A 25,268-nucleotide genomic window follows, 5' to 3' on the forward strand; every position below is an offset into this window, starting at 1 on the left:
AGGTGGGGGTGCCTGGTCTGGTCTAGGTGGGTGGTACATGTCTAAGTAACATCCACATGAACTCCTGATCCAAAAGTTTCCCAGCAGAACAATGAATTGTCAGTCAATGTTGTTCACTTCACCTTTCATTGGTTTTAATGTTGTGGCTGATTGGTGTATACAGTACCGTATGCATCCACCTTACTACACTTAAGGAGGAAAATATGATTTCTTATTTATTTGGTGGGGGGTAACTTAGGGAGACTGTCTAATGTCCCATAGTGATTTTGATACATGCAGTTTTGTTTTCTTTTAGTCATTTATCTTTCCTTTATACTTGAAGGACTGTGATATATTCATTACTGCACTTTTATAAAGAATGCACTACATTATAGATTTTAAAAATGGCTCCATGCAATCTGTCTTTTTCTAGCTTGTGTCTGTGGATTGAAATTGGGTTTCTAATAAAACATCTTTAGCCTTCAGACATAAACTGAGATCCTCAGACTCCTCCAGACATACTCTATTAAAAACTCCTCCAGACATACTCTATTTACTCTATTTGAAAATAAAAACTTTTTAAGGAAAATCTCTTCTTGCAATTTTTTTCTTAATGAGAAAAAGTCCAAAAATGTACAAAACACTTTATTCTTCTGTAACCCAACCCCAGTCAGCAAACAGTTACCAAAATACAGTACTATTCACAAAATAGCATTCAAAGTGCCTTTACATGGGGAAAACGGAGTGAGATGGTGTAGTTTGTAAGCGGGTGCATTTCGGGTATGAAGTGATGACAAAACTTAAATTATACTGGCAGGCACTTTTGTCATTTGAGGTATGCATAAAACAAATAAAACAAGCAGCATCAAGGACTGGTCTTTAAAGGCATATGCTGGCTGTGCGCAGGTAGCCGAGGGGTGGGCTCTGCACACAGTGCAGTGCCCAGGCCTTTGGCTCAGTGTGGTCTACTGGTGGAGCAGGCTGTCAGGTTTGGGGTATCCAAAGAGCTCAAAGTCTGGTTCGTACAGCTTGTACAGTTCTCTCCACGTCGTACTGGGAATCTGTGCAAACCAGTCTTTTTCCCAAGTGGCTGCAGTGCGGTTTTGGGCCCCCGAAGGAAATCGCAGCAGATCGTCCACCTTCAGAAGTTTCAGAAGATGCTCTGCGTCTGTCTCCAGGGTTTCTAGGTGTCCAATGAAATCATACTTCACCTGACATGGATGGCATAATCGGTACACCTGAAACACAGAAAAATCACATTTAGCCTGCAGGCTTGTTTTTAATATCTGAGTCTGTTTCACAACTGTTTCTACCATCTGTGATTGTATTTTAGCACAGGGTTAATTAGGAATTCATTGTCATACAACTGCAATGACATTTAAGGTAAAATAACATTTAAAAAACAAAACTTTTAAAAGTAAACTAAAAATACACTGGTGTCCAGTGTATATGAAAAGCTGCCACTCCTTGAATTTCAGAATATGATTTGTTTGCCTCCCATTTGTTCTCATGAGAGCAGCACTTGAGCTGACTGGACTCTCAATCCTGATAACCCATGTTTTTCCCAGCACAATCTGCCAGCGTTCCAAGGAACTTCTTGTGGCGTCAGAAATGTTCGTCTTTCCCAGCCATCAAGTCCCTCAAAAATGTTTACTGGTTTGAATTTAGGTGAAAATGGAAAGATCATGCGGTCAGTGCTCTTTATTTGGTCTCTTCACGGCTTTGAGGTGTGGTTGTGGTCATTACGCTGCAGCATGAATCATTCTCTACAAAACTTGCAAACCAGAGGCTGTGGCGCGTCACGGTCAGTTGACTGTGTGTCAAACCAGACTTGAATATTTCCAAAACCTTGTTTCAGTTTTTGTTTGATTCACTGTCGATCATTCTCTCTCCTGTTTGTGTCATTACCACAGATCTCAAACTTGGATTTATCATTCATTTTCGGCCATATGCTACTGGAAACATGATGTGCAGATATTTTTGTAACAGGCACCTGCAGGCTGATTCACCACCTGAGTGTCACCTGAACGCTGCTTCAGTGATTTTATGACTTTTAAATGTTTTAATCCTCAAGCTTTCCGATGATATACAGGTTAACATAAATAATCATGGTACATTTTGATGTGTTCTCCTTCCTTTGGATCCCACTGTGTATATAAAATAGTTCAAAATGGTACATTAATTTGCTGCATGGTGTATCCACTAGTATGCCGCACATGCAGTATAATAGTATTATTGAATTACCAGGGGCAGAAACAATCTAATGTCTTTTCATAAGAGACTTGGAAAGAGTCAGGGAGAGCTGGGAATCTGACTAAATTTCAAAAACCCATTTAAAATGTCAAACACAGCCTCAACTTGCATGTGTTAGCGTGTGTATTTTAGTGTGTGCATCTGTGTATGTGAGACAAATACCTGCCGCCAGTGCTCATTGAAGCTCTCTTCCCTCTCTGTCTCTGGATCCAGCAGGTACGTGATAAACTGCTGAAACGTTGGTTTGATTCCTGCTGCAAACGCCTCCGCTGCTGTCTCTGGCAAACTCCCAGAAACATTACCATAACGACGCAGCATAACCGAGCCAAACTGCCTGTAGAAGTACTCATTGGGCCTTCAAACACACACACAGATAACACACACTGCTTTAATAATTCAAGACTGGTTGCTTAATCAAACGTGAAACACATTCCTCTGCCTCAAAACCAGTGCAACATGCACGCTGAACTAGACACGCACCTTCCAAACTTGTTCCTGAAGGCTGAGATGAGACGCACAAAGGGGTCTCGCACAAATAGGAACTTGGTGTAGTGCTGGAGCTTGAGTGCCATCAGGTGGCGGGACAGCGAACCATAATGTCGCCAAAACCTGGTAAAGACACATGGAGACACACACACACAAATCAGCTCTTCTGTTGAGGTTATTCTCTTTTCTCCACGTTTGCTCAGTCAGACTCTGAATTCTGTGTCTGTGTAGTCTTGTGCGATACTGAAATCACCTGGTGATATCGTGAGATCACTGAAAAACAAAGCCAGATCGGTTCAAAAAGGGGGAGAAAAAAACCGAAGAGTCTTGTATAACGGTCCAGACAGAAAAACATATGTTCACCTCCCGAGGGGTAGAGAAAGGTCTGTCTGTGCTGCAGCCCCAAGCCCCGCCTGTCCTTTCCACTCTCTCTTCCAAGTGTCAACTCTGTAAATAACTCCTTTAGCTCACAGACGCAGCTTCAGTATAACTCGCTATCAAGTGTTACGGCTGAACCGTTACTTGTGCCGTGTGAAATGGAAAATCCTGTAATGTTTGATCAAGTAAAACAACATGGCGTGGGCACAGAAACTAAAAGAGTTCTACGAAGAAAAACGAGGCAGTAATTTAGGTTTACTTTCAAAATTACTTCCTGTAACATTGTGAGTAACACTTAATGGGGACGCATTGTGGTTTTTCCCTATTTTCTGTAATATATCTAATGCTACAATGACAGATGTTTGTATTAAACATGTGCTGTGTTTCAAATGGTAGGATGAACATGTGTAAAAGTAATACCTGTGAACCAAAAGCTCAGTTTCCAGAATATTTTCCACTCAACGAAGACTGATAGATAGGGCTTCATCAAAATCTCGTTACAGATTTCTACACATAACCAACTGCTCAGTGAACAGCTGGGAGTTAAAACTACGCCTCTTGGTAAATGATGTACATGCACGCTTGAGTGTAATGTCATTAAAATCTAAAATATTTCTCATGGATGTCGTTCAGCAATACAACACAACAGAAAGGGTGGAGCTCTTTTGCTCTATTTTGCAATTGTATGAGACATACAATACTACTTCTTTATATTGTACAATATCAGATTTGAATGAAAGCAAATTTGAGCTTCGTAAAATGAGAACATTTTAGAGTATTATTTGTTTTCCTCCTGCTTAAGCTGCTTGGACTCACAATCCTGATAACCCAAGTTATCCCAGTATGTTCCAAAGAGCTTGTTGTGGCTCTCTCAGTCTTCAAGTCCGTCAAAAAGACACTCACTCAGGTGATTTCACTCAAGCTCTGTTCCCTCTGAACAGCAGACAGAGGGGAGGAGGGAGCAGGGGCTAAATTGGACAGTAACATGTTCTCCTCTAATTGTGAGGGTAAATCTAAAAGGCCTGCTAGGAGTAATTAGAGAGCTGGTGAAGCGGTTTGGGCCATGCTGGAGTAGGAAGCAAGAGAGACGAGCTCTGGCCTAACTTGCCTATAAGTTTCATTTAAAGTGTCTTTAACGCCGTAGAAGTATAATAAAACAACAGATATAACGTCTTAAATCAGCCACGAACGTATAATGAGCACCTCTCGACACAAACAGTCGACCTCAGCTCCACCGACAACGCGGAACACCATTGCTAGCAAGCTAGCTGCTATGGCCTCCCCTGCTAACGAATGCTCTGGGAAGGGCGAAGGAATCTCCATGGACCAGTTGGTGGAGGAGCTGTCAAAGCAACGTGCCAGTTTAAGAGAGGATATTTCCATCCTCATTCAGGAATCTGTTGGCCCTTTGCAAACTTCTATGAACGCCGTAAAAGAGACTGTGGATAACTTTCAAACCCGCTTGACCGCAACGGAATCCCTGGCAGGGGAGAACTTTGAAAAGTTATTCGCAGCAGACGCAGCTATCAAATCGTTGCAAACACAGAATACACAGCTCCTGGATCGCATCGAGGATTTAGAAAACCGCTCTCGCAGATCTAATTTGAGAATTGTGAATGTTCCTGAAGACAGTGAAGGGGGCGAGGATCCTGTGGTGTTTATGTCAAACTTGCTGATGGAGATTATGGGCAGTGAGGTTTTCGACTCTGCTCCAGCTTTGGAAAGGTCGCATAGAGTGGGCAAAAAACCTGAACATACTCGACAGTCTCCTCGGCCGTTTGTGGTATGCTTCCAAAGATTCCAGGAAAAGGAGCGGGTACTGCGATGGGCTAGACGGCATGAGCTGAAATACAAGAATTCGACTCTGAGAATATATCCGGATTTCAGCGTTAGTCTGTCAAGGAGACGTGCGGAATTCAACGACATCAAACAAGCACTTTACAAGAAGGGAATAAAATTCCAGTTGCTTTATCCAGCCTGTCTGCGAGTCTCATTCGGAGGAAATTCGCTTAAATTCGACACACCAGAGGAAGCAAAGGCGTTCTACAATCAACAGGTGATGGCTCAAGAGTAACCCGACGGATTGCTAGGTGACTTTCTACTTTGGCTGACAGCTGGTGGCTAGTTCACCTCCGTTAATGATATCAGACTGATCTGTGCTTGACGAGAGATGTTGTTCTCACCAGCTGATAATGACAGCATTAAAGGACAAAAACGAATATTTTGAGGTAAATCTGTTTTGTTTTGTTCCCAGCCTATTATGTGCAGTTTCTCTCACATGCTATATTGGCTTTGTTTGGGGTCATTCTAAACTGTGACTCATGTGTTGGTGGTGGTGGTGGCTAACTGGTTATGCTAGCAATACATAATGTTAGCTCACATAGTGTTACTGTTTAACGTTGCACCTATCAATGTTTAAGCTCGTCAGGATGTGGCGAATGTTCGACGGCGATATTGATTATGTTAAACAAGTTTAACTTTTAGATGGCCAAAGGCTCTCCTGTAGGTTAACGGTTTAGTTAAGAAACAATGCACCCCCGGAAGATTCAAGATTTAGAGGGGGGCCAGCGGTTTGCCTATGTTCAAGAGGCAGACATTGGAGATTTGTGTGTTATGTTTAATGTTGGGTTGGGTTTGATTATTAACACAACCAATTTTTGTGTTTTCTATGTTAAAACGGGTTTTTATACTGCCAAAGGGTTTTTTGTTTTGTTTATTTTGTTTGATTATTATTTTGGAGGAGTTGTTGACAAACGGTTACCTTTCTGCTATGGGGTGCACACTCCATCCCATTCCCCTCCTTTAACAGCACATGACTGATAGCTCAAATGATGGTAGGGCAGAAGTAGGCGTGCCATCCACCCGATTTATAAGCTGGAATGTTAAGGGCTTGAATGGGCCGATTAAGAGAACACGAATATTTTCTCACTTGAAAAAATTAAATGTAGAAATAGCATTTTTACAAGAAACTCACTTGACCATAGCAGATCAAGTTAGGCTCAGGAAAAATTGGGTTGGACAGACGTTCCACTCTGCGTTTAACGCCAAGGCGCGGGGAGCGGCAATATTGATCCATAAAAAGATATTGTTTACGCCTTCAAAAACGATCTCTGATCCTCAAGGACGGTTTATAATAGTGACAGGTTCCCTCTTTAACACCCCAGTCGTACTTATAAGTGTATACGCCCCTAATTGGGATGATGTTGGCTTCATTAACAAACTCACCTCCCTGATTCCTAATCTAAATTCTCATAGGCTCATTCTTGCTGGGGATCTGAATACTGTGACTGACCCAGCTATAGATCGCTCCAATCCTAAAACTTTAACACGTTCCAAAATGTCCCAAGCTCTTTGTGATTTTATGGATCAGACTGGCTGTGTCGACCCATGGAGGTTTTTGTACCCACACAAAAAAGAATTTTCTTTCTTTTCACACGTTCATCACACATACAGTAGAATAGATTATTTTTTTATTGACAAAATACTCCTTCCCGCTGTAAAGAAAGTAGAGTATACTGCCATAGTGGAATCAGACCATGCACCAGTGATTCTTGATCTTGTTTTCTCTCAAAATCTAACGCAGCGCAATACCTGGAGACTGAACACAGCCCTATTGGCAGACGAACAGTTTTGTGAATTCATATCTAAAGCAATTGATGAGTTTTTGTTATTCAACCAATCAGACGTAATATCACCATCTACTTTATGGGAGACACTAAAAGTTGTTATAAGGGGAGAAATTATGTCATACTCCATATCACGTAATAAGGCAAGAAAACAGAGGGAGCAAGAACTTATTAACTCTATAGGAAACATAGACCGCCAGTATTCCACAGCCCCAACTCCAGAACTATATAAAGACAGAATCGTTCTGAAAACTCAGTATGATTTATTATCAACGCAAAAAACTGAGAGACACCTCCTGTGGTCAAGAGGGCACTACTATGAGCATGGAGATAAAGCAGGTCGCTTGTTAGCTTACCAGCTGAAATGCAGATCAGCGTCTCGTATGATCCCACAGATTCTCAGTGCTTCACAGTTAACAATAGACCCAGTGGAAATAAACAATACTTTTAAAGCATTTTACTCAGACTTATATACATCTGAATTTCCACATGATACATCAAACATGTTACAGTTTTTAAACAATTTAGATATCCCTAAGATTGATATGGCTGTTAAGACTGAATTGGACAAAGCCTTGCAACTACAAGAGATCTATGATTCCATCCAGAAAATGCAAAGTGGTAAAACCCCAGGGCCAGACGGCTATCCTGTGGAATTTTACAAAAAATTCTCACCTCAGCTAGCTCCCATTCTCCTTGAAATGTTCAATCATTCATTGAGTCATTCAAAACTACCACAGAGCCTAACAGAGGCATCTATTTCACTTCTTTTGAAACCTGGTAAGGACCCGCTTAAGTGTGGGTCGTATCGGCCAATTTCGCTTCTGAACACAGATGTAAAGATATTAGCTAAGATCCTTGCCTCAAGATTAGATACTGTAATGCCCCAAATAATCTCAATGGACCAAACTGGTTTTATGAAGGACCGCCACTCTTTCACAAATATTCGTAAACTTTTGAATGTTGTGCACTCTCCAGCGTCCGGGGGGATTCCAGAAGTGGTTGTCTCCCTGGATGCGGAGAAGGCATTTGATCGAATCGAGTGGGGTTATCTGTTTGCCGTATTGGAAAGATTTGGCTTTGGTTCTGATTTTATCTCTTATGTCCGCCTGCTATATACTTCCCCAAAAGCATCAGTAATAACTAACAAATTAGCTTCCCAATTTTTCCCTCTGTCAAGGGGTACCCGACAGGGATGTCCCCTCAGCCCACTTTTGTTTGCTTTAGCTATGGAACCCCTGTCAATTAAGTTGAGAACATCACATGTCATACATGGGATTCATAGGATGGGAGTTGAACATAGAATTTCTTTATATGCCGATGATTTATTGCTCTATATATCAGATCCAGTGTCATGTGTCCCTAATGTTGTGGAAATGTTACATGTATTTGGGCTCTTCTCTGGCTATAAATTGAACCTGTCCAAAAGTGAATGCTTTCCAATCAATAATTTAGCTCTTCAGATTTCAGATAATGCACTCCCTTTCCGCATTTCCAAGTCTGGCTTTAGATACTTAGGCGTACAGGTCACTCGTAACTTCTCTGACCTTTATGACGAGAATTTCAAACCCCTCATGAGAAAACTAGAATCAGACCTTCAGAGATGGTCAGCCCTATACTTATCTCTCACAGGTAGAGTTAATTGTATAAAAATGAATGTTTTACCTAGATTTTTGTATTTGTTTCAGTGTCTCCCAGTATTTTTGTCCAAATCTTTTTTTCAGTCTCTGAATAAGTTAATTTTTTCATTTCTATGGGATGGTAAAACTCCTAGAATCCGGAGGGAGTTTCTAGAGAGACCCAGGAGCCAAGGCGGCTTAGCGCTTCCCAATCTAAGGAATTATTATTGGGCGTCAAATATACAAAAAGTTATTCACTGGTTTCATTCTCCAGAAATGGAGTGGTGCCAAGTTGAAGCAAACTCCTGCTTATTAACATCTCCCCCTGCTTTGGCTACAGCAAAATTACCTTTCTCACCATCACAGTATACATCAAGCCTCATAGTACATTCTACTCTTAAAATTTGGGCACAATTTAGACAACATTTCAAACTTCTTGATTTTTCTATATGTAGCCCTATTTCAAATAACCACCTCTTTCCTGCAGCCAGAATGGATCATACCTTTACACAGTGGCAAAGAGTGGGTCTTATTAGATGCAGTGACTTTTATATAAATGGTCTTTTTGGCAGCTTTAATGATCTTACAAAGAAATTTAAACTACAACGGTCAGATTTGTTTAGATATTTTCAGGTCCGTCACTTTATTCAAACATGGAGTTCAACCTTTCCAGCCTTACCAGTAAACTCAGAGTTGGACAATATCTTACAGATTCCTGTGCAGTGTAAAGGCCAGATTTCAATTATATCCAACACAATCTTTTCTTTTCAAAAGGTGTCTTTAGATAAAATCAGGGCTGATTGGGCTGAAGAACTTGGGATGGAGATATCTGACGCAGCCTGGGACTGTGCTCAGAGTAGAGTTAATGGAACATCCTCCTGTGCCCGGCTCAACCTGATACAGTTTAAAGTCTTTCATCGAATCTATTACACCAAATTAAAGCTGTCCAAGATTTATCCAGACATTGATGACCGCTGTGACCGCTGTAATTCTACTCCAGCAGATATGGCTCATATGTTTTGGACTTGTCCAAAGTTAAGAGACTTTTGGTCATCTGTTTGCAAAACTTTAAATGAAGCTTTTGACACTGATGTGATGCCAAATGCAGAAATGGCCATTTTTGGTGTACTAGTGAGTGAGGTCTTAATGACTACTAATAAGAAAAACGCGTTTGCCTTTGCCTCCCTATTGGCTCGTAGAAGGATAGTGCTCGAGTGGAAATCTCATCAACCACCGAACGCGTCAGTCTGGCTTAAGGACCTGATGCTATTCCTGAAATTAGAAAAAATTAAGTATTTCTCTAGAGGATCAACTAATACATTCCACAAAATATGGGATCCATTGTTGTCATACTTTGAGAGGCTTCACACTCTCCCCCCAGATAATATAAGGCCCAGATAATATAATGTAAGATTTTGACCAGTGTGCACAATTGTGTTGTCTGATACCCGATATGACCTCTACACAGAGTGGGAATTGCTCCCTCACTTTAATCTCCTCCTCCTTTATTTATTTATTTATTTTATTTTATTTTATTGTTATCTTTTTATTTACTTATTTATTTTTATTTATTTATTTATTTATTTTGTGGCAGTATATGGGTGGGGTGGGTGGGGTGGGTGGGATGGGATTGATTTAAAAAAGAAAACAGAAAATCAAGAAGATACTGTACCTGAATGTATGGTTCTGTTTTGTCTTATTCTTCTTGAATAAAAACATGGTGGAAAAAAAAAAAAAAAGACACTCACGAAAAATACTACTTGACTAACAAACAACCACCGTTATGTCACACAGTAACCAGCTAATGGGCGTAACATTTCCCGTCCTGCTGTTAACCAGTGTTTGTTGCTGCAGATGTTGTTCGGTATGCACGGACACAACCGAGAATCTGCCGTTTCCGGGAAAGAACGTGATTTATTTCGCTTATTAGTTTACAATTTGCTGAATTTGCTTTGCTGAGAGAATGAGGAGACAGCCTGTCAGAAGAAAGTGGGTTTTTAGAGAAGGGCATGGGTCGGGGGGGGGGACTTAAGGAGACGGGATCTAATGCTGTCCATTTCAAAGCAGAGGCTCAGCTGAGAGGATGTATAAATCATGAGTTTTTTTTAAACTTTAAAACATCGAATCAATGTTAAATTTAAGTTCCTGCATGAAAAATGAAAGAACAAGATACACAAGACGGGCCCTTTAAAGCTGCTATTTTTAGATTTTACCAGAAAGCAGACGTTAATATGGACTCAGTTTCATTGCAGAACAGTAAAGTTGTTTTTAGAGAACTGAGGTATTCTTTTTTTCTTGGTTGCACCTTCCACCTGTTTCATGGCTCTCTTTACAACCTTTAAAGCGTTGTTAAAAATTACAGCAGGGGCTTGGTTTTGCTTGTGGTGGCTGTAGACTATTTGTGGACTTCTCAGCACAGTGCCCTGTATGAGGAAGTGCTAACTTTACCTTTTAATCAATGTATTTATGATAGCTCTCACCCTGACTGTACTTTAAAATCAGCCATTTGATCAGTCCAGATTTACAACAGGCGTCACCTGTGTAGCATTTGGTCTGTGTTTTATCAAACGCTGGTGAAGGTTACGAGATGCAACTCATTCATTTTTCCACAGGCTGCTGCTCACTAATTAAAATTAATTAATTAAAAGTCATTCATTGACTTTTCCCTGTAGGAAAGATTAATGACGTGACCGTTAAAGTGCAACTTCTGCAAACTCGATTACAAAAAGAGGAGAAACACTGGTGCCACTGAGGACATGGAGGTCTCACTGCAATTATATTAATAAATCACACAAAGCAAGGCTGAGATCAGTCCAAGGCTGTCTGTGTAGTGTAGGAGAATATAAAGTAAAAAACATGAATCAAACATTATTCATATTCCTATTATTATTTTTGGCTACATATTTTGTTTTTTGGCAAATCTAGGCACATTTACTTATGTATAATAGTGGGGCTACATTTTCAGGTAGTCTTGACCATAATTTTAGAGTATTTATTTATTCAGGTAAATTTATTTAACTTTTCTTGGGACATGACAGATTTAGATTTAGGACTGTGTTCCTGGCAAACACCTCGGCCAAATCCTACATATAATACGTGCTTTTACCAGATAAAATAAGTGAGGACATTTGTGTTTGTCATACTTAGCAAAAGTGAGGTGGATGGAGGAGTTGTGTGCGAGGTCAGGCGGTACGGCCTCCGGGTCAGTGTAAGGTTTTCCTGAGGTGGGTGAGATCAGAGACTGAGACAGAACCACCATCACCCTCTTCCAGTTGGTACATGCAACCTGAACAGAGAACAGCAAGGGCACAATAATCAGAAGGACAGGAGGCACTATAAGTGTTAATGTATGTGTTAACAGCTCGAACACAGTGAAGCGCTATGATTTTAGCATCTTTTGCCACCCGCATGCATGGCACCACTCACTTGATCGCACAAATACAGACACACACACATGAGGCTGCTGTACCTTGGGAACGTAGCAGTAGATAATCTGGTGTATATCGTCCACTATCAGATGATCCAGTTCCCTAATGGGGATCTGCTCAAATGCCCGAGTCTTTCCGGGGAATTCCATGGCGTCCTTTCCTGAACACACATCCGTGATCATCTGCTTCCTCGCCTGCTGTTCCCTATCATCAACAGACGAATGACTCATCTCCTTCTCCTCATACTCCTTTGTTTTGTCCTTCCTCTGCGCCTTCTCTGTATGTTTCTGAGTTACTCCTGTTGGGATGAGTGTAGGACCAGAACCAGGGGTGGAGACGGGACTGGTCTGGGTTCTGCCAGTGGACACAGACGGAGAAGGGCCCGGAGTCCTCTGAGTGCAGCAACCGGAGTGAAGCGACTTGTGTTTCTGGTCCTGCAGCGGGTAGAGGTTGAAGCCCCCAACGTCATCCCAGTAGACAATGATCAGCAGGATCATAAACAAAGATCCCAGGGCGAAAGCAAATCGCAGACCACGCCATGTTCCCATGGTTGTATCGCATTAAAAGCTGTGATTGGTGCAAAAAAAAAAAAAGGAAGCGTTTATCTCAGCTCCATGTTGGCCATTTATGACGGAAGGAGACACTTCCTGTCTGGCAGATGCAGCTGAAACAAACAGGAAATGTGACTCAGACCCTCTTGTTCCTCCTTCACAGCCTGAATAAAATTTAACAATAAAAGCCATCTTTCAGATGAGATTTAAAAAAAAGGAGAAGCAGTGCCAGATTTATTCCTAAATGAGGTGGAGACCACGGCAGCGTGGCGCATGACACATACTGAGGGTTCACCAGGAAGTGTAATGTCATAAATTACGTTCACTGAAACGTATGACTATGGTACATTTTTAAACGACACAATATTTTAGAGAAAATTATTCCACTTTTCATCCAACTGATTTACTTCACACCTCTAACCCTAACCCTAAGTAAAATGACCAGTTTTCTGATAATATCAACAAAAACTGAAAATGTGCAGTTATTTTTGCAAAGAGTTGATTTTTTGCATTGTTTAAAATTTTGTCTTAAAACTAAAGTGTTGTCTCAGCATAATACAGTGAAGTTGTGAACATTTGTTTGATCATTTAACTCATTCATTCATTCACAGAGAGACAGACAACCATTCACGCTCACACTCACACCTACGGCCAATTTAGAATCACCAATTAACCCAATGAGCATGTCTTTGGACGGTGGAAGGAAGCCGGAGAACCCGGAGAGAACCCACGCAGACACAGGGAGAACACACAGAAAGGCCATCATTTAACTCATCAATGTGATATCAAAACTGATAACTATTATTTCTCAGTCCTAATCATTTCAAACATACACTGGTGGGACGGCACAGTGGTGTAGTTATCACAGACGCCTCACAGCAAGAAAGTTTCTGGGTTTGGCCTTTCTGTGTGGAGTTTGCATGTTCTCCCTGTGTCTGTGTGGGTTCTCTCCAGGTTCTCCAGCTTCCTCCCACCGTCCAAAGACGTGCTGGTTAGGTTACTTGGTGATTCTAAACTGGCCGTAGTTGTGAATGTGAGTGTGAATGGTTGTCTGTCTCTCTGTGTTAGCCCTGTGATAGACTGGCGACCCGTCCAGCGTGTACCCAGCCTCTCCCCCTATAACAGCTGGGATAGGCTACGTTTTTAGCCATAATCAATAATTAGCGCCTGAAGTTTTTACTTTTTTTTTAAAGTAAATATGTAAAGACAACTTTACTTTTCTTAAGTAAAGATGTGACGTTGTTTTTAACATGTCTTAACATGAAACAGCCTTATGTCTACACAAACCTGAAATGAGGTGGGACTATATTTATTTAAGTAATGTATTTAAGGAGATTTTTAAAGGACCTATTACGGTATTTCAAAAACTTTATAGCCTCAGCTAATTTACACTTCCACTCTTATTACATACACTTCATTAGACATAGACTTAACTACCCTGCAGTTAATGACAGGTGGGTAGAGTAGATAAAAGTCAGCAAGGAAACATTGTGTGCAGCTTGCAGTAAACATTTACTCAGTGAAAGTATCAACAGCTTTCTATCTAATGATTAATGCTACCTGGACTTGTTAACTTAAGCTTCAATTCTCCCTATCTATTTTCCCAGTCAATCACTAACCCAAGCTGGCATATGGTATCTACAGGCTGTGTTTCTGACCGCTGTTCAGCTGTCCTGGGGCCGTGGGAACCTCAGGCTCGCGCCCGGGGCGCTGAACTGTCACAGAGATGTGAACAAACGGAGGGTGTGGGGGTGGAGGCAGCACCAGATAAGAGCCCGCTGAAGGGTGCACACCCTTTATTGTGCGTGTCCCATAAAAACATCTGCTGTGGTCGGTGGAAACAACGGGGGGGATAAAAGAAATGACAGCACAGAAAAACACAATCCGGCCTGGGACAGAGCAGGAGATCCTCGTGTACTCAGAGAGAGAAAATTACTGGTGTTTCTTTCCACTAAGTTTCCACTAAGTGTAAGCTGCTACTGACTGGAGGAGCCTGTTTGAGGAAATCAACAAACTCTCTTCTTTCTTAACATGGACTCTACACACGCCCACAGGCGCCCACAGACATACACACATGTGCAAACGAAAGGAAAACACATTAAACTGGCTGAACTGAAAATGTGGAGCTCAGAGACAGGCTGCAACAGGCTTTGGGTTATTTCTGTGTTTTTTTAAAAATGTCTGCTGACTTTAAATGCAGTCAGGCCTGTGTGTTATTAGGCAGTTTTATTCCTGTTAATAGGGGCTCACCATCACCTCCTCCTCCTCCTCCTCCTCCCTGCCCTCGGTCGGTCGGAAACAACCTTAATTTATACAGTACACAGGTTACAATGTCCCCTTTCACCGACACTCACCCTCTCTCATGCAAACACTTGCACATTACTTCTTTCTCCACAGCAGCCGACGACAGAAAGTCTGGACTTATTTTATCATCTGATTTTACCCCTTTTCTTCATCACTCCCTCTTTGAGGACCGAGAAAGCCCGGTTTTGTTCCTTTCACGCCCTTCACACCGGGAGCATCACATCGCTACAATTCAGCCGCTCTGAATATTCACGTCTCCGCACAGAGAGGAGATAACCGACACGTGGCTTGAATGATGTGGTTTTTCTTTATCTTACCCTGCAAAGGAGCTCCATGCTCGGTCAGTCCGCTCCTCGTCTCCCCCCCTCTCTCTCTCTCTCTCTGTCTGTCCCTCTGCCCGGCGACGAGACCGGGCGGCCAGGACGGAGCTGTAGCGCTCGACGCTCTCCAGAGAAGCGATCGAAGTCTCGCGAGACTTGAGAATCCAACCACCCACTCTTCCACACGCTCCACACACACTCTCCCCCTTGTATCTGGATATTTTCGGCTGGAAAACCGCAAAACGCTCCTCCTATATGACACTGCCTCTCCCACACTAAGGTCTTAGGACCTCCAGACGGACCAGAGGAGACTTCCGCGGAATTAATAACGGAGTAGGTTAACTTAATGAAGGCACTACAGAGGAAAATGCATGCTAAATGAAATTTAAATTACAGGGACATAAATATATAGTCTGTGTGGTCGGCTCACACACACAGTTATGGGACAGAAAGGCATCATTTTTACATTTTTTTTACATCAGTGTTTTTTAATTAGTCACTCATAATTTGGATTTAGTAGCCTATATTCATAAATCATAATTTGGCTTCACAGATATCTTTACTTTTAAAAAAAAAAAAAAAAAAAAACAATATCCTGACATATCATGTCACAGTTTTAACTCACTGTGTCATATGTTTTCACCACCATTAGGCGTATTTTATTTTATTTTATTTTTGTATTTGTAATTTTGTTTTTAATATTCCTTCAAAAAATATATTAAGAATAAGAATAAGAAAACCTTTAATTGTCCCACAATGGGGAAATTGCAGTTTGCAACAACATGCAGAAATAACAGAGATAGAACAGATAATAGACATATTGCACAGACTGGTGTTATTACACCATAAGGTGTAATAATATTGAACATATTAGGAGTGTTCGCAATGGAGCCTAACAGCAGCAGGAAGGAAAGACCCTCTCCCTCTTTCCCTCACACATGGAGGGTGAAGCAGTCTGTCACTGAAGCTGCTCCTCAGTCCCGTCAGGTCACCATGGAGGGTATTTATTTGTGTATCCAGGCTTATTTCTAGAAGCTATTCTACTGATAATCTCGGCATCTTAATCATAATCCATGTGCAACATCTGTATATTTATGCACATTCATACCCACTGTACTTCCAGTTACTTGCAGTTTAATCATTGCTTTTTGAATTTATTACTTATCATCTTGCTTTCCTGCTATGCTGTGACTGGACCTACTTAGGTTTGTAGAACTTGCTTGTACTCTTGTACTTAGTACTTTGGACTGCGGTTGCCAAATCCTGACTGTGTTTTGTGTAGTTTCATACATATTGTCATATATTTGTACATAACATACTTATCTGCTGTCCATTCTGTTTTATACTCTTACATATTGTCTATCTATCTATCTATCTATCTATCTATCTATCTATCTATCTCATCACCAAATGGGCCAAATAAAGTAGTCAAACATACAAGAACATTACATATTTTAACAGTTTTGAGTATGAAGATGTTTGTTATTCCGGCCCCTGACAGCCCACAACACCAAGGGTTTTAAATGAATGGATGGATATTTGGCATTACACCACAGACTTTCAGGACAGTGCAATAAATGGATCAGATTTGTTTTGCTTATATCACTGTCGGCTTAGCGTGATTAAGCTTTGCATAACACTGAAACTGATTTGTGACTACTTGTAATCCAAACGGATGAAGCATTTTAAATCAAGAGCCCTGGTTCAGATGAAAAAGTGCAGCCTGAGAGATACACTAATGAATCTTTCACTGGGTGTTCTGTTCAGTCTTAACTTTAGGTCCGCTGAGGTTAATGAGGTAAGAGATCCCTGCAGCCTTTACAGAGTCAATATTGTGGATCAACACTGGCTGGGTTCACGTTTCCATTAAGGGAAGACTAATCAACATTAATGGGACAAACTGCTCCCTGTCTGCCAACAGAACTGATTCATCCTGATAACAACACCACCACCAATGTTGAATATACAACTGCACTGTTAAGGACTTCTTAAAAATATATCATCTAAACAGTTTTCTCTCAAAGGAAATCATAATTTATTTTACTCTCTGCCAGCACGTCATGAGTCAGCACATACAAATAATACATGGAAAATGCCAGGCCTAAATTTTCACCTTAATGACAGAGCAGCTGTCCACAAGAACAGAGAAAAGCCAGGATCGCGGTGTCCCAAAATATTTTAGGCCGACAAAACACACAGTGTACGTTCACGTCCAAATATTTTCAACAGTGGTTGAAAGAGAAATATCGCAATCTTCTGAGCGGAGAGTTATTTCCCCTCGGGCACAATTTCTCTACCATTTACAGCCTTAAACCTCAAATACAGTGAATTCTAGTGACAGCCAGATAACATGTCACGACTTTTCGGCTGAAGCACTGATTTGCTTTCAACTGTGGCTCCCAAGGATGCAGTCATCTGTTTATGAGATGCAGTTTATTCTTAACAACATAGATTTAAACTCGTATCATATCCCAAACTGCCTATAAACTAACACCAGAACCGAATCACTGTTTTTGGAAAAATAAAGTGAGGATTACGGCTGGTTACACTCCACTGGCTGCATGTCTGCAAACAGGAGAAAAGGGGAATTATGCTACCTTCAAATAGAAGTAGAGACCATGTGAACAGCTGCTCCTTGTTGTATTCACCACCTAGTAAGTGGATATTCTCAGAAAGATCTGAGTCAGTGAGTTAACACGTGTTTGCTTTCTTCCACTTATTCTGCTGAACGCTCTAACTTACAAAACATCCCTGACCTTCTGTCAAATGTCAGGTATCTAGTTAAGAGTCCAGATATTTGCATAAGGCTGCCACTGACTAACATTGTTGTAACTAAATTTGTCAAAACAGTAAAACATATTACTTAAGTATCCAAGTCTTATTTTGTAAAAACAACAACTATAAGATATTGACTGAGGACAATACTGATCAAAGTTTTCTGCCAGTTTCCTGACGCTTTGACTACACTGGCTCTACTTGCGTATTCAGCATAAAGGTTGGCAGATCTGAACCTACAAGGAGATAACAAAAAACCAAAGACTGAGACCGAGCCAGGTGTTTGAATGTTTATTTAAAGTTATTCCCACTGCGCACCAACTCCCTGTGTGAAAGCCTAGTCTGAAAGGAGGAGGATACAGGCCACTATAGCGCCACATCAGCACATTTATTAACAAGGCTACTTGTTTAGTCACAACACCTCCGCCCCCAACCGGTATGGCACTCTGTGCTGCGCTGTAGTAACACACTAGCATGGTGAGGCTAGTTCAGAGACGACCCCGAGAGGAATAAAAGTCCAATGTGAGACGGGGTCCAGATTAAAGAGTGACTCGGACTACTGAATAGAAAAGGGGAGGCAGTTTTAGTAAATATCAAGTTCCACAGAGAAAAAAAAAAATGGGGTAGATGACGGTGAGAGACAGAGAGTCCCTCGATGTGGGTGCTGATCCACAAGGCGTGCTTTGATGAAGTCACTAAAGTTGAATTTTGAGGCTCAAGATGAGCCCAAGATTCACAGCGTGGTCGTCGTCCTCCGATCAGTGACGTAGCTCCTCTCTCCTCCTTCCACACAAAAACGGATGGACTGAAAGGAAAGAACACTGTTGAAATGTTTGGTGCTTTTAGCAGCACATCCTCAAATACGTTCAGCTGTGTTGATGTGGGAAAGGTGAGAGATATGCAAAAAGCTGGCTCATAAAACTGAAACTATCAACATGAAGAAGAGGCAGATGCAGGAATGTGGCGCTATGACACAAGCTTATATGTAGTTTAGACAAACAAAATGAAAATAATTGTACCAATAAGCCCAAGTAGAGCTCATGTGTAACTGTTACCTGCGTAGGGGACTACAGATCTCCGAGAGGAATGATTTCTTCGTTGATAAAAAACTCAATGGTCTCCTCCTCCCAGTCGTCCACGTTGCTGTCCAGCTCATCAGTGTCCACTCCTGCCAGACACAAGGAAAACGTCAATATTCTCGATTAAGACGCAGAGGAGAGAGAAGGTTGAGTTATAGAAAGGCGAGTGGTCCCACCTGCTCTAAGCTCGAGGCGGAGGTCCTTCTGTTCCTGATAGATCTGCTGCGCCGTCTCCCGGTAGCGACGGTAGTCATCCATCATGGCCCTGCGCTTGTCCACCAGCTCCTACTCACACACACAGAGAAACCCTCAGCTAAATAGCACAAGAAGTACTGTATGTCCCAGTTTGTGGACATGCAGCTCGTCTTACTTCACCACTAAAATATCTCAAGCTCGGTAAATGCGTCTTTGGTTCAACATTACAATTATACTACAAAGACTAACCATGTTGTTCTTTTATTCACAGCACAACTGGCAAAAAATTCAAATTTATGGACATTAAACACATAAATTTGCATATTTATACAGTTTAACTGGTAACTGAGGAAGCCTATTGTACTTAAAGATTGCAGACAGCTGTGAGATCCCTGTTCTCATAAATGAACAAACCTTCGAAGCCTTTGACTGACTCAGACGATCCTTCTGCTCAAAGATCTTTGAGTACTTCTTGAGATCCTTCTTGATCAGCTGTAAGAGAATAGACGGGTTTAGTACGAGTGTTTAGTCTGAAGAAAGGTTTCACAGTAGGGCTGCAACAATGTGTCGACATAACTGATGCATATTTCAAAGCTATGAACCAATACAATGCACGTGTTGCATAAATGGATGTGCTGCGAGCCTCAGAACAGCGCTGGAATCAGGAGCTACAGAGCAGCTCTCATACGAGGTGTCAGAAAATTAAAGATTCATCACTGGCTCCACACACTTAGGTTATATAGATAAAACGGTACCTTGATCTGGTCTGAACTCAGCAGAGTGGGAGGCCTGGGTCTCCAGAGCAGCTGACAGAAGCGGTCCTTGTTGTTCTTCTGGAGAAGACGGCCCTGGAAAGTCCACAGCCAGTAGGCATTGTCCACCTACATACACATAAAAGAGGAGAGAAAGGGTTATGATTGAAGGATGGGACAAGTTCAGCAAGTATGTTCACCTATATACGATGAACAGCAGGGGGCAGCCAAGAGGCAGTCGGTACGCACTTTGTGGCTCCACCAAGAGACGGAGGTGACGACGTAGCGACCGGTCGGGTCCCACTCCACATCAGAGGCCATGTAGTGCTCGGCTATGTTCATCATGGTACAGTCGGACGTGTCCACAAAGGCAAGGGCTCCGTTCATACTGTACGAAAACACGCACACACAAAGTGAAGGTTATGCGCACATGAAAGGGCTTTTTCATCAGTGCAGGTATGAAACAGGACGAGCCTCAGATCAGCGTTAGAATCAGGAGCTTAGCTCTCATACGAGGTGTCAGAAAAGTTGTTTAGTTTGTCATCACTGGCTTCTTGTATCTGTCAAACACACATATACATATATATATATATATATATAAAACTGACCTCCTGAGTCCAGCCAGCACCATAAACTGTCCCTGGGGGCTCCAGAAGATACTGTTGGCCTGCTGCTTGTCAAACATCTCTGTAAAAGACAAAAGCGGTACATTCAGTGGAGGTTTACAGGACACGTTACACGAAGCGACATTCAGTCGGAAGTTTGCACAGCGGTCGGATCCACTCACTTATGAGCTCAATCTTGCCGTTGTTTTTGACATGATAGAAGGAGACGCTGATTCTCGGAGACTCTCCGTGGAGAACTGCAAACTTGCTGCCATTGGGCTCCCATGCAAATGCTATGATGCTTTCTAAAAGGAAAACAAGATGGGAGATAAAAAGATCAGTTATTTCTGTGCTATAGAATTACAAATAGCTGGAGTGTACATGCATCTCCGTAGACATGTTCTTACCCTTCATTTCCACCACATCAACAGGAACCTGCTTCTCTCTCATGCGGAAGATCTCAAAGTTGGTAACAACACCCTGGAAAAGACAAAATTAAATAAATAAATAATAATAATTTAGCATTGTAGTGAGGTGTAGGCTGGTTCCTCTCTTCCGTGGCGTACCTGTGTTCCTTTGGGAGTCCTGTCCACTTTCACACACAGGTAATCTCCATTTCTCTGCCAGTGCAGCTTGCAGTCGACAACATTGAAGAGATTGCGGACACGGATCTCCTGGCGGGAAGGCAGCTGCATCAGAGTCACTCTAGCTGGGATGTCTTTGTCCTCAGGGACCCAGAATGCTAAGATGTTGTCACCAGGAGACCAGGAGAAGTCCCTGTAGACACAGACACAAATTTAAACAGATTCTTCTCAACATTTCTAGACTGAAACAATTTAAAGCAATTATAGGGGAGAAGTCACAATAGCATAATCAAGGGCTCTTACTTGATCCCAGTGATCTTGAGACTCTTCTTGTCCAGCAAGCCCATTGACTGAAAAGAGCAGGAACATGTCTTTAATATCTTATAATTTACTTATAAATGCAACTATATGTTTCTGTTCAAGTCTACATACGGGAGTTTCATAGATGCTCAGTGTGTCTGGGGTCATCCTGGCAAAGAACTTCCCATCATGGCTCCATCTGAGAACAAATATCCACAATTAAATCCCATCCGAACACAAGAGGATCAGAGAATGTGAAGTTAATCAGAATAAAAACAGGAACAAACGAAGTGCACTGACTTAAATATGGGCCAGTGCGCAGAGCTCTCGCAGTGGAAGCCTCTCTTCTTCTGTCCGGTCAGAATGTCCCAGATGATGATGGCCTGTGGGTCCTCCTTGGTGTCCATCAGTGGACTGAAGGTCACAACGTACCTGGAAGGAATCACAACCACACAGGAAGATTCAGACACACAGATCTTCTCACATTATATGTAGGGCTGAGTTTAAAAAAAAACATTTTCCGATGGAAATCAATCTCGATTTGAGTGAGCCAATATCGATTAATCAGAAACCTTGCTGAGGTTTTGCGAGACTGGTTTCATATTATATATCTACTGAGATCGCACAGAAGCTACAACCCTGACGACAGAGAATCAGAATCAGAATCAGAATACTTTATTAATCCTTCAAGGAAATTGTTTTGTTGCTGTTGCTCCCATAAAGTGACAGTTGCTAGTTAACAGAGCAAATACAATAGAATAGAATAGAATAAAAATAAAATAAAATAAAAGTTGTACAAAAATATATAGAAATAAGTAAGATGCATTTAAAGTAAAAGAACAATATTGCACAAGTATTAACAAAGTATTCACAAAATACAGAGGTAAGAGGTTGCAAATAAATTAACGGCATCTGAAGTGTTAAAGGTGAGTGACTAACACTCAGCGGGAGGAGTTATAAAGTTTGATGGCCACAGGCAGGAATGACCTCCTGTGACGTTCTGTGGTACATTTTGGTAGGATGAGAAGAGCAAAGACAAGACTTGCCAACTTCGGGAACAACACTGTGGAAATGCCACAAATTTCTGAAACCATTAAAAACATTAGTTTTAAGAAAAATATTTTCAAAACTCTCTATGAATTGATACTGAACCAAATCAAATCAGGACCCTGTGAAACGGAATTAAATCAAGTCATGAAATCAGCAGCGATACCCAGCTCTGATTAAATCTGCTTTGCCTGCACATGACCAGGTCATGGCTCACAAAATACACATGATTTCACGTCTTATTCTTTGAGATGATAATCCACTGGTTTTCTATGTAATTATTTGCAACCTGATGTAGCTGCATGTTGTTGGAAGGTACAAGCAAAAAATCTGCATCTTTGCACAAATGAGTCTAATAACATATTTCTGTTTTGTTAAAATGAGAGTATTGTTTGTGAACAAGAGACGATAAGAGGGAATGTTTTTCTCATTGGATTAATACGACTAAAAGGCAGCGTTGATTACCTCTCACATGGTGAGAAGTCGATGAGAGACACGCCCTGATGGCTGAACCTCTGAATCTGTTTGAACTTCTCTCCGCCCCACAGTGCGATGCCGCGCTGGTGGAAGGTGGCCAGGTAGGTGCCTTTAGGAGACCAGCGGACGTATGTCTCTGTCCAGCGCTGAAACAAAGCACAGGAACATTATTAGTCAGCAAACCAACAAGCAACAACTACTGGTGGTAATATGAGCCTGTTAGTTCTGTGATTCCCACCGAGTGTGTGTGTGTGTGTAACTATTAACTTACGGCTCTCTCTTCAGCTACAATTGGCTCTTTAGCATCATTGGCAAAAATGGCGGTCCTCTCTCCAGCTTCGTAGATCACACTGTACTGGTCACGGCAATCTGGGTCCTCAATCCAATGACGCATATTTCCCTGAAAGAAGGAGAGGCAAAGTTGATGGAGAATACAGCATTTGCAAATATGTGACTTTGTTTTCATAAAACAGTAAATATTAGAATTTTTTTTTTCAAACTGACCAAGTTTTAGAAGCCTATAAATAAAGCAACACCTGTTAACACTTACAAAGTCTTTGAACGGTTGCTTCTCTGGAGTTTCCCACTCATCACTGATGTTCATGTACCTGAGAAAAACAAGCACGGAATATGAATCTACTTGAACACCACATCTGCATGCATGTCAGTAAAAAGATGACTACGTGTCTTGGCTGTATACATACTTGTCAAAATCTGTGAAGAGGTTGACCCTGAACGTATGCTGTTTGTCGAGTTTGTAGCCATCTGCGTTCTTCACCGCCTCGAGGGCCTGGGTAGGAGCAGCATACTCCAGGAAGATGTAGCTACATTAAAAAATAAATAAATAAATCTGCGTTACAATCTGAATTCAACATTAAAGCGGTAAACTCGCACAGCAGAGTAAAGACGAAAAACCCATCTGAGACAACGGGGGTCGTACCCTTTGGTCAAGCCATCCGCCTCCGGATAAAACTCAGTCGTGATCTTGCCGAACTTGGAGAAGATCTTGTGTATGACATTCTTGAGCTTTTCCAAACGCTCCGGGCCCACCTGAGGCACGTTGTCCACCACCACCACCGAGTCTATGCCGTCAGCCTCCTGGGGCTTCTCCCTCAGGATGTCCTCCAGAAGCTCTGAATGAGGAGGAGGGTTGGGAAGATGAGAAAGGGCAGTTTAACAACTCAGTTTAAACTACATGACTTTATTTAGGATTAGGAAGCAAATCTTTGTTGAGGCAAAAGCAATATCACATGTAGCAGCAATTGAAATGTAAGCGATGGTGTAATCAAAATAGACTTTCATGACCTTAATTCACAATTTAAAAATATGTATATTTGGTACGCCAAGTTTAGACTAATGTAGTCTGATAAAAGAGATCTGAAGCACAGTAATAATTAATGTGCTAATTTCTAAAAGGTCAAGTGAGGTCTAAACCTTTTAGAGATGAGTTTATTCAACTTTATAGTGATTTTGGTTGCTGTATTTTGCGGCGCTATTGCATCATATTGAAAAAGACTCAAATGCATTTGCACAATTAAATTAAAATGTCTTCTAAAGGTAGGACTATGTGTAGATCTGTTTTATTACCTTAGCTGGGGAATAATCTACAAATCCTGAAGCCTGTTTCTGAAATCTACATTTTAATGAAGCTAGAAAGCCTCCTAATAAAAAGGTAAGTGTCTGATTAGATCAGATTTAACCTGCACATCTGTGATGCATCATGGAGCAAACCCCCTTTATTACCTGGGTTAGGACATCAACGCTTCACTGAGCTACATTATATCACCAGATGCTTCACATAAAACACAGGTTGGAGGGTCACAGGAGAGGTCTTGGCTTTAATTATTCATTCTAGCCTGCTACAAGAACACGTTTCCCATTTGGTTCACCTTGCTAATATGCAGTTTCAGTTTCCTACATGACAGTGACAAGGCCACAGTGTCTGGTCAGGGTGAGGCTTCAACGGCCGCTTAATAAAACTGTTATCACGATGACACGGTTTCTTCTAAAGAAAAAGGCGGTGACGGTTTTTTTTATTACTTGTAACAACGCTTGAATATACAGCTACTATATCCAACTAATGATGTCTAAACACCGGTACGCAAAGCGACAAGCTAAGCTAGCTGTGTAGCATCTCACGCGCCGCCGCCGTTGTGCTCTGAGCTAACCGTTAGCAACAGGCCAGAAAGCCGGCGTCTTTCCTGCCGCCGCTCACCCTCATCCTCGATGTCATCCTCAAAGTCCTCCGGGTCGCTGAAGGAGGGCTCCTCCTCTTCATACTCGGGGTCGTCCACCATGTCCACCGTATCTTGCATTTAACAGGGCTGCGCGACGGGTTTCCTCGCTACAACTGGGCAGAAATCCCAAAAATCAAGAGGCTGGCGGTGTTCGGCCGGTGCAGCACCATGTGCGGATTGTGAAAAATGGACGACGTGACGGAAACGCAACACCGGAACCTGCTCTCAGGCGCGTGGACGTGCTGCGGGGAAAGAGTAGAGTTGTAAAACATA

General features: G+C 41.8%; 2 protein-coding genes across 2 annotated transcripts; both read right to left on the minus strand.

Moving 5' to 3' along the window:
* Positions 1 to 371: 371 nt before the first annotated feature.
* On the minus strand, positions 372 to 15,145 carry LOC311509017 (carbohydrate sulfotransferase 12-like). Its single transcript, XM_084574035.1, has 6 exons — positions 14,942 to 15,145; positions 11,811 to 12,433; positions 11,485 to 11,627; positions 2,713 to 2,841; positions 2,395 to 2,587; positions 372 to 1,217 (listed from the first exon to the last, which is right to left on the minus strand). Exons 2-6 carry the CDS (start codon positions 12,315 to 12,317, stop codon positions 945 to 947), a joined length of 1,245 nt encoding a protein of 414 aa, XP_084430161.1. The 5' UTR covers positions 12,318 to 12,433; positions 14,942 to 15,145; the 3' UTR covers positions 372 to 944.
* Positions 15,146 to 17,994: 2,849 nt separating this feature from the next.
* Positions 17,995 to 25,201, minus strand: eif3ba (eukaryotic translation initiation factor 3, subunit Ba). The gene is made up of 19 exons (XM_084561813.1): positions 24,974 to 25,201; positions 23,699 to 23,891; positions 23,463 to 23,582; positions 23,309 to 23,366; positions 23,030 to 23,158; positions 22,747 to 22,904; positions 21,535 to 21,666; positions 21,367 to 21,433; positions 21,238 to 21,284; positions 20,917 to 21,127; positions 20,758 to 20,830; positions 20,533 to 20,655; positions 20,354 to 20,432; positions 19,995 to 20,133; positions 19,749 to 19,874; positions 19,408 to 19,485; positions 18,975 to 19,083; positions 18,775 to 18,887; positions 17,995 to 18,524 (listed from the first exon to the last, which is right to left on the minus strand). Exons 1-18 carry the CDS (start codon positions 25,071 to 25,073, stop codon positions 18,787 to 18,789), a joined length of 2,043 nt encoding a protein of 680 aa, XP_084417939.1. The 5' UTR covers positions 25,074 to 25,201; the 3' UTR covers positions 17,995 to 18,524; positions 18,775 to 18,786.
* Positions 25,202 to 25,268: the final 67 nt, after the last annotated feature.

The sequence above is a fragment of the Chelon labrosus genome (assembly GCF_963514085.1).
Source record: "Chelon labrosus genome assembly, chromosome: 2".
Classification (NCBI taxonomy): domain Eukaryota; kingdom Metazoa; phylum Chordata; class Actinopteri; order Mugiliformes; family Mugilidae; genus Chelon; species Chelon labrosus.

Bases quoted from the DNA above. Each gene is read 5' to 3' on its own strand.
- LOC311509017 (XM_084574035.1), bottom strand. From the start codon at position 12,317: ATGGGAACATGGCGTGGTCTGCGATTTGCTTTCGCCCTGGGATCTTTG. The intron at 2,588-2,712 runs GTGCGTGTCTAG...GTGTGTTTGAAG, and splicing joins TTCAGGAACAAGTTTGGAAG to GCCCAATGAGTACTTCTACA. The intron at 1,218-2,394 runs GTATTTGTCTCA...TCTGTGTTTCAG, and splicing joins TCAATGAGCACTGGCGGCAG to GTGTACCGATTATGCCATCC.
- eif3ba (XM_084561813.1), bottom strand. From the start codon at position 25,073: ATGCAAGATACGGTGGACATGGTGGACGACCCCGAGTATGAAGAGGAG. The intron at 23,159-23,308 runs GTAAGTGTTAAC...TCCTTCTTTCAG, and splicing joins AGCAACCGTTCAAAGACTTT to GGAAATATGCGTCATTGGAT. The intron at 20,656-20,757 runs GTAAGAACATGT...TTTTCCTTTTAG, and splicing joins TGATGTGGTGGAAATGAAGG to AAAGCATCATAGCATTTGCA.